Source organism: Alligator sinensis, unplaced genomic scaffold (assembly GCF_000455745.1).
Source record: "Alligator sinensis unplaced genomic scaffold, ASM45574v1 scaffold4_1, whole genome shotgun sequence".
NCBI classification, from domain to species: Eukaryota; Metazoa; Chordata; order Crocodylia; family Alligatoridae; genus Alligator; species Alligator sinensis.
In genome coordinates, this window is record NW_005841887.1 from 3906990 (window position 1) to 3919961 (window position 12972).

Sequence of the window (12972 nt, forward strand, 5' to 3'; positions counted from 1 at the left end):
GAGGGTGCTTTAACTAAAGTCCCTTTGGCGAACTTTAGTTAAAGCACTCTACTGCCAACTTGAAGCGTGGGATGTTGAATGCACGAGACACTGCAGGCGCTTTAATTAGAGCAGCTCGTGAGAGCCACTGTAATTAAAGTGCCCGCCCCCATGCTGGAGCACATGCAAAGACGCCCCAGGTTTTAGAGAGAATTATTTTGTTCAGGTGTAATTTTGTTCAAGTATAATTTTCCTCTGCATGGAAGCGGACCTTTATGTAGGTACAGCTGTAATGCAGTGTTGCTTAGTTTGGCCTGGCTCTGGGGCTGCATACAATCCCAAGGGAATAGTGGCAAACATACCTCAGTTCACAAGGAAAAAAACCCACTATAGTACAACGTAGCACAGTTAATGGACATAGGTAGGGCATGTGTTTGTATTATTTGATTGCAGAAAAGACCTACCTAATGCATGCAATAAAAACACACGTGCCAACTCGCACCTTTTCTGCAAGTGGCCACAGGTAAAGTTGAAAAGCCGCTTGTAGTGCAGGAGTCACAGTCAGAGTATCATCATTGTAGCAGTATAATCATCTAGCTGGAGCTCTGCCTGTCATTTCCCCATGTAGGCAGAAATTGTGGGTCTTAATATCAGCAGGCATGTGTCCACAGAGGTCCCTGGACTCCAGTGATCCTATGCAGGTACATATGAACTGAGACCCTTTTAGATGCTGTTCGCCAGAGTTTCTCCATAAATGTTAAAATTGGGCAATTTCAGATGTTTTCAGCTTTTTTTTTTCTTTTCCTGAACTAGTTATTCCAAACCTAGCGCTGAAAGCCAGCTGGCGTTGTCACATGTGTTTTGGAAAACAGACTTTCTCTGAGGATAGAAGGCAGGAGCGCATGCGAAAAAAGCACTGCAAATAGGGCACTTATTTTATTGTCTTCCAAATCTATTTTCTCACGTGTTCCTTCCCAACCTCTTGTGTTCACAGAGCATGGCTTTGTGGGATACTCCGAAGAACTAATGTTTAACAACACGCTGCCAGAATACAGCCCAGGGGAGTCCTTCTTCACTGTTTTTGGAGTGTTTTTCCCAGCTGCTACAGGTACGTTTTATTGTCTGATGTTTGCCACATAGGCTGCCTTGTAGAGAGGAGGACGCAGGTGAATTTCTCTTGGCACCCTGGCAGGGCAACCTAACCAGAGACCCCGGTACTCAAAGTTGGCATGCCAGCCTGAAGCTCTGAGTTCAGTGGGCATTAGCAAGCCTGAGATGTCTCATCTCCTACATAGTTTTATTCCACTCTAAATTTAATCTTCTTTTTCTGTGTGGTCAGAAATTCCATTTGTGGGTTAATCTGGTGCTGAGCTGTAATTGGCTTTACCTCCTAATTCTCATGGCTCTTTTTTCCGTCCTTTCCTAATGGATGCTGATGCTTTTCTCTTAACTCCTTGATATACGGAGCTGGGATTTCTTTGTTAGGTGTCCTGTTGGTTACCTACACAAATCATCCTAAGTGCCAAAGCTCAGTATTAGGCATTGGTATAGGTCACTGTTGTTAGGCTCTGCTATTAAACCTACCTTTTCAGGTGGTGATCCAGTTTTATTTCTTAAATTTGAGTAGCAACTCCTAAACACTTATCCTAAACTAGGAAAGCCTTCTAATTTCACTTTGCAAGAGAAGACAGTGAAAGCACAGTTTTGTTTTGCCTACAGCGATGCAGCAAAGCAATGGTAGAGTTGAGAGCAGATTCTTCATGTGCTGTTTTCCAGCCACATACTTTCTCTTCTTGCCTACAGCTATCTGCACACCCTGTTCCTACCTCCCTAATTATAGGTATTTCTTCACACTAGCCTCTTAGCCATTGCCTAGCTACTGGGAGACTCTTGCTAATGATTGCACATACCTTCACATCAGCACAGCCATATGCTGACAGCTGTTGGCGTGGTGTGTCATACTGTTGCTTATCATTTCAGCTGACACATGTGTTAAATTCAGTTCTGTGCTGGGTTTTATTTAATTTCCCTAAATTAACAAAAGGACCAGAAGCCCTGAACCTGGCAATGCCTAGTGGGAATGAAATAACCATCCATTCGAGTTAAGAGTACCTCTTGTTGATGCTGTTTTTAAACTATAAAAGGTACTGATTATAAGCAGTTTCCATAGTGATGAATCCGTGGATTATAGAATGAATTTGTAGAGGATTAGCTCTAAGCAACTAACTGAAAGTCGTTAGCAGAGCTGCCTCAATACAGAGAGGCATGTTTTATGGTTTCATAAAACAGATGAAACCAGTGAGTGTTCCAGTCGTATGAGACAAAACTCATTTTGTTAGAAATCTACCTAGCATCGATTCAGTGGGTTTGGACCAAGAAGCATTCCCATTACTCCCTCTTTGTTCCAAGATGTTCTTTCAGCCAGCTGGATCTCCGGGGCTACATGAATTCCTGCAAACACCGACCGAAGAATGTGTCTTTCAGTGGCTCGTGTGGCCCTCTTCTAGAAGGGAATTGCTACCCGTTTCCTTAACACTCCTGAAAGCTGCCGTGGGTCTGATAGTGCTCCTGATAAAGAAAGTGGCTGTCTCGGGGGAAAGAATAGGCAGTGGTCTGTTATCGCTGCAGTGGTGTTAGGGTGCTTGCAGCTCCTAGCTTTCTCCTGTCTCCAGGTATTTAGAAGCCACCAGGATATTTGCCCTTTTGTTTGCTGTCTATGCAAGGACTGAAGCCCTTCAAAGCCTTTTGAATACCCATCCGGTGAGCCTTACAGGCTGGACCGTGCAGTGTTCAGAGATCCCTGACCTCCCTTTCTCTTCCAGGGCTCCTGATGGGGTTCAGCCCCTTGGTGCAGCCCGTGCCACCAATCTAAGTGCTGGACTTCTTGCTTATTGGCGTCTCATTGACCATCCTTTGTTCTGAGCCCAGCTTGGCTTGTGGCTCAGCAAACAGCTCCTTCCATGTGCCCAGTGAAAGTGTGTTTTACTTAAACACATTTCTTACTGACTGTCAGCTTGGCTAGTGATACCTTCTGCTTCGTTGTGGGAGACTTGCTGGTCTGAGAGTCTTAGTGGTAAAATCCCAGGAAAGTTTGTATTTGTTTTTTCCCCATTTCTTCATAGCTCTAGTGACTTCTGGCCACAGCAACCCGCCAGTGTCAGCCCCGCTATCAGTGCTGGAGTGGGGCTGCCCCTAAGACAGAGAACATGGAAAGAAAAATGCTCATGCAGAGAAAATTAACCTTAGTGTTATTAAATGGTTCTTCATCACTGCTAATGCTTGGCAACTGGGAAAGGAGCCAAAGCTAATAGATATAACTTATTTAATGGCCTGGTAGCGGATTACTTAATTAGTTAGCAGTAGTCGGAACAGCAGTGATGTTAAATAGTCTCTTAAAGAAACAGTTGTGTGTGATATGTGGTATAATTAATTTAGTAGCCATGTGCTGATTTCCTTTTCTTCTTCTTTTTTTTTTTTTTTATTGTTTCACATATTTGCCAGATTGTAATGATTCTCTGGTGGTAGCAGCATGTCAGCGTGCTCATGTGAGCTTACTGCAGCTTCTGTATTATGTAGGGACTGCCCCTGTATCAGACCCCAGTGCACAAGGTGCTGTTCAGGTACATGGACAGAGACAGTCTTTATCCTCAAGAGCCTCCAATCCATTCTGAGGAGACGAGGGATTTAGGAGTAAGGAAGTATGATCTCCAGCTTACCGATGAGGAGCTCAGGCCCAAATAGTCTAAGCTGATTTGCCTGGTATCACATGGAAGAGCAGGGGATGGAGCCAATGTAATAGCAGCGTAAGGGCCCTGGACTTCAGAAAAGCAGACTTGGCGTCACTCAGGGAACTCATGGGCAGGGTCCCCTGGGATGCCAGGCTGAGAGGGAGAGGAGTCCAGGAGATCTGGCTGGACCTTAAAGAAACCTTACTGGGAGTGCAGGAGCAAACCATCCCATTGCACAGGAAGACTAGCAAGTATGGTAGAAGACCAGCTTGGCTTAGGAGGGAACTCTTCAGAAACTAAATCACAAAAAGGAAGCTTATAAGAAGTGGAAACTTGGATAAATAACTAGGGGACAATATCAGAGCATTGCTCGGGCATGCAGGGATGAAATCAGGAAGGCCAAAGTGCAATTGGAGTTGCAGCTAGCAAGGGATGCGAAGGGTAACAAGAAGGGTTTCACAAGTATGTCGGTAGCAAGAGGAGGATCAGGGAAAATGCGAGTCCCTTACTGAATGGGGGAGGCAACCTTGTGACAGAGGATGCAGAAAAGACTGAAGTGCTCAATGCCTCTCTTGCCTCAGTCTCCACAGGCAAGGGCAGCTCCCAGACCACTGCACCGGGCAGCACAGCTTGGGGAGGAGGTGAGCAGCCCTCAGTGGTGAAAGAACAGGTTAGGGACTACCTAGTAAGGGTGGATGTGTACAAGTCCATGGGACTGGATGGGATGCACCCAGGGGTGCTGAGGGAGTTGGCTGATGTGCTTGCAGAGCCATTGGCTATCATCTTTGAAAACTCATGGCAATCAGGGGAGGTCCCGGATTGAGAAAGAGCAAACATAGTGCCCCTATTTAAGAAAGGGAAAAAAGAAGGATCCAGGGAACAACAGATCAGTTGGCCTCACCTCAGTCCCTGGAAAAAAATCATGAAGCAGATCCTCAAGGAATCCATTTGTAAGCATATGGAGGAGAAAAAGGTTATTAGGAAAAGTCAGCATGGATTCACCAAGGGCAAGTCATGCCTGATCAACCTGATTGCCTTCTACGATGAGATGACTGGCTCTGTGGGTGCAGGGAGATGGGTGGATGTGGTCTAACTTGATTTTAGCAAGGCCTTTGATACTGTCTCCCACGACATTCTCGCAGGCAAGCTAAGGACGTGCAGGCCGGATGAATGGACTGTAAGGTGGACAGAAAACTGGCTGGAGCATCAGACTCGGAGAATAGTAATCAATGGCTCAGTGTCTAGTTGGCAGGTGGTATCAAGTGGAGTGCCCCAGGGGTCCCACTTTTATTCAGTGTCTTCATCAGTGAGCTGGAAGATGGCATAGAGTGCACCCTCAGCAAGTCTGCAGATGACACCAATGTGTGGGGAGTAGCAGATATGTTAGAAAGTAGGGCTAGGATTCAGAGTGACCTAGACAAATTGGAGGATTTGTCTCCAATTTTTGATTGGGCCAAAAGAAATCTCATGGGGTTCAACAAGGACAAGTGCAAAGTCCTGCACCTAGGACAGAACAATCCCATGCACCAGTACAGGCTTGGGATTGCATTATTAGGAGCGTTGCCAGTAGGTCAAGGGAAGTGATTCTTCCCCTCTGTTCAGCACTGGTGAGATTGCATCTGGAGTACTGTTTTCAGTTTTGGGCCCTCCACTACCGAACAGATGTGGACAAATTGGAGAGAGTCCAGCGGAGGACAATGAAAATGGTGAGGGGGCTAGAGGACATGACTTATGTGGAAAGACAGGGAACTGGGCTTCTTTAGTCTAGAGAAGAGGAGACTGAGAGGGGATTTAATAGCATCCTTCCACTACCTGAAGGGGGTTCGAAATAGGGTGGAGCTGGACTGTTCTCAGTGGTGGCAGATGACAGAACAAGGAGCAACGGTCTCGAATTGCAGCAAGGGATGTTTAAGTTAGATATTAGGAAGAATTTGCTCACTATGACGGTAATAAAACAGTGGAACAGGTTACCCAGAAAAATGTTGGAAGCTCCATCCTTGGAGGTTTTCAAAACCTGGCTAGAAAAAGCTTTGGCTGGGATGATCTAGTTGGGGTGGTCCTGCTTTGAGCAGGGGTTGGACTAGATGTGACCTCCCGAGGCCCCTTCCAACCCTCATTTTCTATGATTCTGTGGGTGTATCCAGAATCCCCGGCCCATGCCAAAGGATGCATTTACGCTGCAATGCATGTCTTAACTCAAGGACATGCAAGTGTGGGTTAGCCAGCCCCATCTCCGAGCAGCCACACTGCAGGGTAGGATGTGCTTCATGCTCCTTATCTCTTTGTGCACATTGCCACTGAGACTACATGGATTTGGTACTAGGATTGTGGGGAATGAATCCAGGGCTTCTCAACCTGGCACTGCAGTCACTGGAGTGAAACTGTTTTCATTGCACTGTGGATGAGAGCGCTTCTCTCTCCTTTCTGGACCCTGGCATGGCCAGCCATCCCACTGAGCAGCAGTGCCCATTACCTCTGCCTGTCCCAACTGAGACAAGTCATGGATCCATTAGCTGAAGTGCTCCTACTTGTGACTGAAGTGTGGATGCAGTTCAGATTCTGCCTCCCAATGCCTGAGAAGTCTGGATGATATTTCAGCAGCAGGGGTTGAACTTTGGCAGGCAGCAGGACTCTGAGGTGGTTACAATCATAGCAGGCTGGAAAGGATTACTGTGGGTTCCTCATGTGAAGACTGGTACATCTGGTGCGGGACACCTACTGCAGAGGGATGGGATCATATCAGTGTACAGGCTGGGGAACAGCCTGTAGAAGGAGTAGGGCACGTGCAGAACCCAGATCCACAGCCTGGGAAATGCCACCCATCACATTTTATTGTTACCTGTGGGGAAACTGTACCTAGCAGGAAAGGTTTTCTGAGTTAGTCAATACAAATATTGTTAAAGAGGATATTATGTGCAATGCAGTTTAGCTTCAGTTGAAGGAAGATGCTCTGTTTCCCAGATCTCCCTTTCTTCCCCACCACCTTCCAAGAGACTCCAAAATGTATTTCAAGAGGAAAGAAAAAAAATAATAGCGGGTCTTTTTTTTTTTAACTATCTTTGCAATTGTTCCTAATCCCTCTTCCCCCCCGCCCCCCCAAAAAAAACCAAAAACCAAACAAAAACCCAACAACCAAAAAACCAAAATATAATAACTGTTACAGGCTCAGCAAGCATGACTGCATATCAGATAGTAGGGTGTACAATTATAATTTCCTTTGGGAGGATGTTCTCTAACATCAATAAGTAAGACCTCCTTGTGACAAGGTTCACTGCAGAGGGAAATTGGACTAAGTGGTGGGAGGACCAGAGTCCTTTTTCTTGCTTATGCATAGCTCTTTCCCGACAGATTTGTGACCTAATCAGTAACTTGTACTTTCTAGGGACATTGGTTTTTTTTAAATGGCCAAGGGTCATTTGTTCTCCTCTGTTTGTCTGTATTTTCACTGATACAGCTCCAGTTAAAACTTCTTGAGTGGAGTTATTCCAGTTTTACAGCTGGGTAGCAGTGAGCACAATTGGAGCCTATTTCTTCCCATGTAATAGCCATTTTTAGCATTGCAGATGGAAGTACAGTTCAGCTGGCTTTGTTCCCCCAGTTTTTGTAATGTAATAAGAAAGAGGAGGTCTGTGATCCAAAAAATATATATGCGGCTGGCTCTCACATAAGGTTATGGGAATGGAAGATGCAGATTTACTAGATTATGTCATAAAGGCTAATTTAATGGCTCTAGATGAGAAAAAAACCCAATGTGGGGAGCCCAAGCAGAAATAGGCAGCTTTTCAAAAGTACACGTCCAGATGCATTCTTGACTTAAGTGCTTAGATGTGCAAATGATCAGCTAACTGAAAATTTGCATGTGCAAGGGGTCAAGGTACTTGTATGTGTGTGCATGCACATGTGCACACAAACACACACTGATCGTGCTGTTGCTTGCATCGTGGCAGCTACCAGCACACACTGTTGTTGGTGCGTTTCTGAACATGAGAGCCTAAGCTGCTGTTGTGCAAAGAATTTATTACATTTCAACTGGGCCCTGAAGGTTTTCCTTTTAATAAAGATGCATCTTATAATGCACACTGCATTGTACTACCCATAAAAGCAAGATAGCGTTTGAAGGGATTTTTAGTGGAAAATGCCTTTGCACTGAAAGCATATTCTAAGTGTATGCCATGCTTGGTGCTTTCAAAATGACAGAAAAGAGGTTTAAAGATCTTGGGATAAGCTATCTGGTGATGCAAGCTGGCCCAGCTCCATTGAAGTCTGTGGAGAGGTGCCAGCAGATATCAGCAGGGAATTTGGTCCCTTTTTTTAAATGAGCTACAATTCTTAATCTAAGATTTTCCATTCCTCATCTTTCAAGTGTGGCAACAGGCCTTTGCTCATTATTCAGTAATGTAGCATATTAGTGATTGCAAAAATTTATTTCACATAATAAGGTACGCTGTCCAAGACCTCACATGGTGAAGTTTGAAACCTGCATCCATCTGTGGTTTATATTCTGTCTGATCTACCATATAAGTGGTCCTCTCCTGCCAAAGTTGGCATGCGTCTGTCCTCTGGATAGTTCCCAGGGTAGGATTACAGTGGGAGGAGCTGTGATGTACAGGCTGTCTCCATGCTCCTTTGGTTTCCTGGCTGATTTGACCACGGTTTTATCCTGCCTTGTCCAGCGGCTTTGTCATTATCTGCTGCCATGTGAGATAATAGCCAGCTTGGAAAATCCAGGCTGCTATCTCACTGAAACAGGGAGGTGGGTAATTCTCTCCCTTGAGCACTTTGCAGATAGGATTGTTCAAATTTGAAGGGGATCAGTTTCTTCCGTGGAGGCAGGTCTGTGTCTGCAGGAGAGAAAGGTCCCAACTTCTTTTAATTAGTAGAATTTTTTTGCCGCTTTTTCTTGCTGAGGAGCTGGAGTTGCTGGAAGAGTTTCCTCCTACTGCCTGCAAGTCAGCCCCATCTTTACTTTGTATGAAGTAAGCTGCGGCTTACAAAAGCTTTCTGATTTAGTCTATAAGGTACAAATCAGCCCCACCTTCAGACTAACATGGCTAGCTACTTCTCTTAGCAGGAAGGTGACAGGTCTCATTAGCTAATTTTGTTAACATTATCTCCAAAAACACAGGTGGCTCCTTCATTATAAGATGAGTGATTGCATCTGCTCAGGACAGCTCCTCGTGACACTGATCTTTGCCGGTCATAACCCTATGACACACCCTTTGGGATCAGATGACGGAGAATGAAACTGCAGGGCAATTTTGGCATTATCTGAATCGCCTGGTTCCTCTTTAGTAAGATCTGAACCCTATTTTTGGTACAGATGAGACTGCCTTGGTTTCTGGCCACCTATGTTGATTCTCCCAGATCTTTCAGCAGCCTTTGACATTACTGACTGGGAGATTTTGTCCAGTTCACTAGTGAGATTGGCAAGAGCAGTGATAGGACTCACCCTTGAGAAGCTCTTTTCTGCCTCCCCGAGTGTTAGATCATTTCTCTCTCACGAGTTTCAGCAGGGGTTTGTCTGGCCTTTCCTTTTGTTTCATCTGAATGTGACCCAGTGCGAGGGGAGGCAAGGAGTTGGTGTTGGACTATGGTGCTATCGCTGCACACATCACTCGCAGGTCTTTGTCTTTCTCATCAAATCCAGAAAACACCACTTTCGTTTATCCCCAGTGCCTTGCTGAGGTAAGAACTTGGATGACACAGGCATGACTCAGATTCAATCTTGAGGATTTAGGGACAATGCCAGATGTTTGGAGAATTCAGCCAGAAAATACATTAGGTTGGTGTCTGCTCCATAATAGCGGTTTGGGCAATAATAATCTTGGATTGCTTCTGGCCTGTCAAGTGGCATCGGTCACTCGGGGACCTTTTATATCATCATCTAGCTTGACATTTGTGATTTGCTGTGTGATTAGGTTCTTTTGCTTCTGTTGTCCATGACTTGTGTCACTTCCAGAGTGCTTTCCTGTAGTGCTGCCTACAGGACGCTATGCGTGAACAGCATTTGGAAGCTGCAAGTGGTACAGGACACTCAATATGATGGGTTTCGAGCACCATGTCACACTGGTGCGCCAAAAGCTGTACTGCTTTCCTCTCTGTTTCAGGTGCAACTCAGGTTATTGACTGTGATTGTTTAAACGTTTGAGTTTTCCAAGGTTTGAGATTCAAAGACAATTTGGATCCTGGCTACTTTACTTGGAAGTTAGCCCTTTCTTTCAAGAGTTTGGCTGTGGTGGGAATTGATCTGGGCTTGGCAGGGCTCATGTTACTGTTTAACAGATGAAGTGCAGCACCAAGAGGTGAAATTACTTGCCCAAGGCCATGCAGAGGAAGTCTCTGGTAGAGCAGGGAATTGAACCTCTATTTCAGAGTCCTGGGTTATCTTCCCAGCCATGAGAATAGTCTTCCTCCCTCCCTTTTGGTGCTTAGCCCATTGCCATTCAGAGTGTTTGGAGTCTGTTTTCTACTGAACTAGGAAGAAATACTTCAGCAAAGGGGACTTATTGTGAGATTTATTTGCTTCTTCCGGGGGTCAGGAAGAAATCCACATGTGAGGCAACCATTTCATTGTAGAGCCTTAAAATGCCGTAGACACTTGCTGAAATGGTGCCTGTAGTCACTCATTTGCAATTCCAAAGTCTGACTTCATCATTCTTGTGCAGCATTAAAACAACGAACGCCCGGCTGGCTTCGCAGTTGAACGGCAGAACATTTTTTGGTAACTTACTTCCAGGCTGACAGAAACTATTAGTGTTGTGGAGTCGGCACATTCATCTTCATTGTTATTCTGCAGTGATCTCAGCCCTGGTCCTCACCGTCTGGCCCGTCGGCACTATTGACTGGCCTCATGGTTATGAATGCTTGTGTTTGAAGGAGTCAGTCTAACCCCTGAGGGAATGGGACTAATGCTCCTTTTCTTTATCCTTCTGTTGTCTTGTCTACTTAGGGTGTAAGGTTTTTGAGCAGGAACCACTGTCTTTTACCATGTGCTCATGGCAGGTCCTGGCCCCTTGAGATCTCCTAGTAGCCTTTTAAGCACTAGTGGCACCGCACAGTCGTAATCACAAACAGTTTGGTAGTTAGTTTGTTCCCCGTATTACTATGTGATTTCCCTGTGACTTCAGGCATATTACTCACTCTCTCAGTATTTCTGTTTCCCTATCTGGAAAGCAGAGATAAAACCCACTTCACAGGGGTGTTGTGAGTTTTAACTAATGCCTATAAAGCAGATCCTTGGATGGAAGATGCTTGTGTACCTGCAAAGTATTATTATTCTTTGCCTGTTAAATGCATGTGCGATAGTTGTTAGACACTTGACAGTACAAGTCATTTTATAATAAAGATTGTCTCTCGTGAATGTAAGGTCCTGTAATATATTTGAGACTAACTACGTGTGTCAGAGTTGGGCAATGTGGCCTGTTGAATGGACTGCTGAGTTGAATGGCAGCACTTTTCTATTGACAATTGACCAACACTGTTTTCTGTGATGTTTGTATTAAGATAAGACGTTTTTGTTTAAATTCATGCTTTTTTCTTGTGTCATTGTCCAGTCTGAACAAAGTGCTCTTTGTGGGCTTGTTATTGGTAGCTTGTTGCTACTAGATACATGAATTGTTCCTTACCAAGCTATATGGACACGGGGCTGATATTAGTACTTGCAAGAGTGAAGTGGAATGATATAGCTACAGCTCTGCAGCAAGCAGTAAAGGGTCTAACTCTAGATTGTGTTTATTTTTGTCTGCCAAATACAGGCGTCATGGCTGGATTCAATATGAGCGGAGATCTCCAGAAGCCTGCTACCAACATCCCATTAGGGTCTTTGGCTGCTATAGGCACCTCGTAAGTCTCTAGAAAAGGAAGAATTTACTTTCTGTTTATTGCATGCCTTGGATGTGACCAATCCTTTTCATATTCCAATCAACCTTTTATTACTCAGCCATCTGGAAAATTAAAGTCTGGCTCTTGTTCAAATTATCATCCATTACCACCTCCTACTCTGGATGGCTTAGTGAAGAAATTCATTAAAGCAGATAAAATCAATTCTTCCTTTCCCCTCAGCATCGCTCCATAATGCGGCGTGTATTAACTCTGGTATTGTTAGACTCCTGAAATCAGGCTGCATCGGGGTAGAATTCAGAATTATTGGTTGTTTTCGAAGAAAAAAACATTACAAGTCTTATAAAGCAACATATTGAGTCTCTTACTGTATTAGCTGATGTAGTTCATGTTTTTCGGGTATGCTTTTATGAGGCTTGACTAAGATACAAGAAACCCATTTGATAGCAAATGAATGTCATTTTGGCTCTGTGTATGAGGTTTTGAATCTTGATCAGCACATATTAGTATTTGTGTGGTAGTGCAAGAGGGGTTTTTAACAGTGTTTGACAATAAACAGTAACTTTACCGTTACAGAGGTGTTCAGTGTTTTCTGTGGGATGATGATCGCATTTTGAAGACTTGTCATTGCTTGTTACCCAGGACTGAAAGTAACCCTTATATAAGAACATCTAAGTATTATCCCTGTATATCTAAAGGAATGCTAGAGTTGTGTGCGCTCTCATATTATAAGCTGTAGTAGTTGCTGGGGTGTCCCTTGAGGAGGACTGAGAGGTTGATAGTGTCACTGAGACTCTACTGGGCGGTACCCGGAGAACTGGTGCTGCTGTTCAAACTGGCATGTGATGGGCGGTGAAGCTAAGACTCTCATCAGTTCCCTGCCTGATCCATCCACTCCTATTACATATGTATAGCAAGATGTAGCTGACCAGTGGAAGCTACATCTCTCCTCTTGCATGCATATCTAGCAATATGTGTGGGAAGGCCATGATAAAAGACTCTAGTCTTGTTTAATATTATAAACAGGATGCTCAGGATACTTTCTTGCAGACATTCAAAGTGGCAAGTTTTAAAGAAGTATAGGAAAGAAGCTCTCAATTTGTGGTATGTTTCCCATCAAATATTTATTTCTGAAGCTATTTGTCCAATATTTTACAAAAATACAAGGTGTTTTTATATTTTTGCTTAGATTATTTCCAAGTTCTTATCCGCTGCTGTTCATCCATAGCTCTCAACATGCTTTCTCTACAGAGTAGGAAAATCCCCATTCTACAGATGGAGAAGTACCTTAAAAAATGTCCTTGGAGGTTTTTAAGACCCGGCTAGACAAAGCATTGGCTGGGATGATCTAGTTGTGGATGGTCTTGCTTTGAGCAGGGGGTTGGACTAGATGTGACCTCCTGAGGTCCGTTCAACCCTCATTTTG

At 44.4% G+C, this 12972-nt stretch overlaps 1 protein-coding gene across 5 annotated transcripts in view; it reads left to right on the forward strand.

Moving 5' to 3' along the window:
* Positions 1–12972, forward strand: part of SLC12A8 (solute carrier family 12 member 8) — an 88374-nt gene that overhangs the window by 51226 nt on the left and 24176 nt on the right. For all 5 annotated transcript variants that reach the window (XM_025196957.1, XM_025196958.1, XM_014517042.2 and 2 more), the window contains 2 exons: positions 974–1087; positions 11462–11549. In XM_025196957.1, coding sequence (XP_025052742.1) covers positions 974–1087; positions 11462–11549 — 202 coding nt within the window. The remainder of the gene's footprint in view (positions 1–973; positions 1088–11461; positions 11550–12972) is intronic.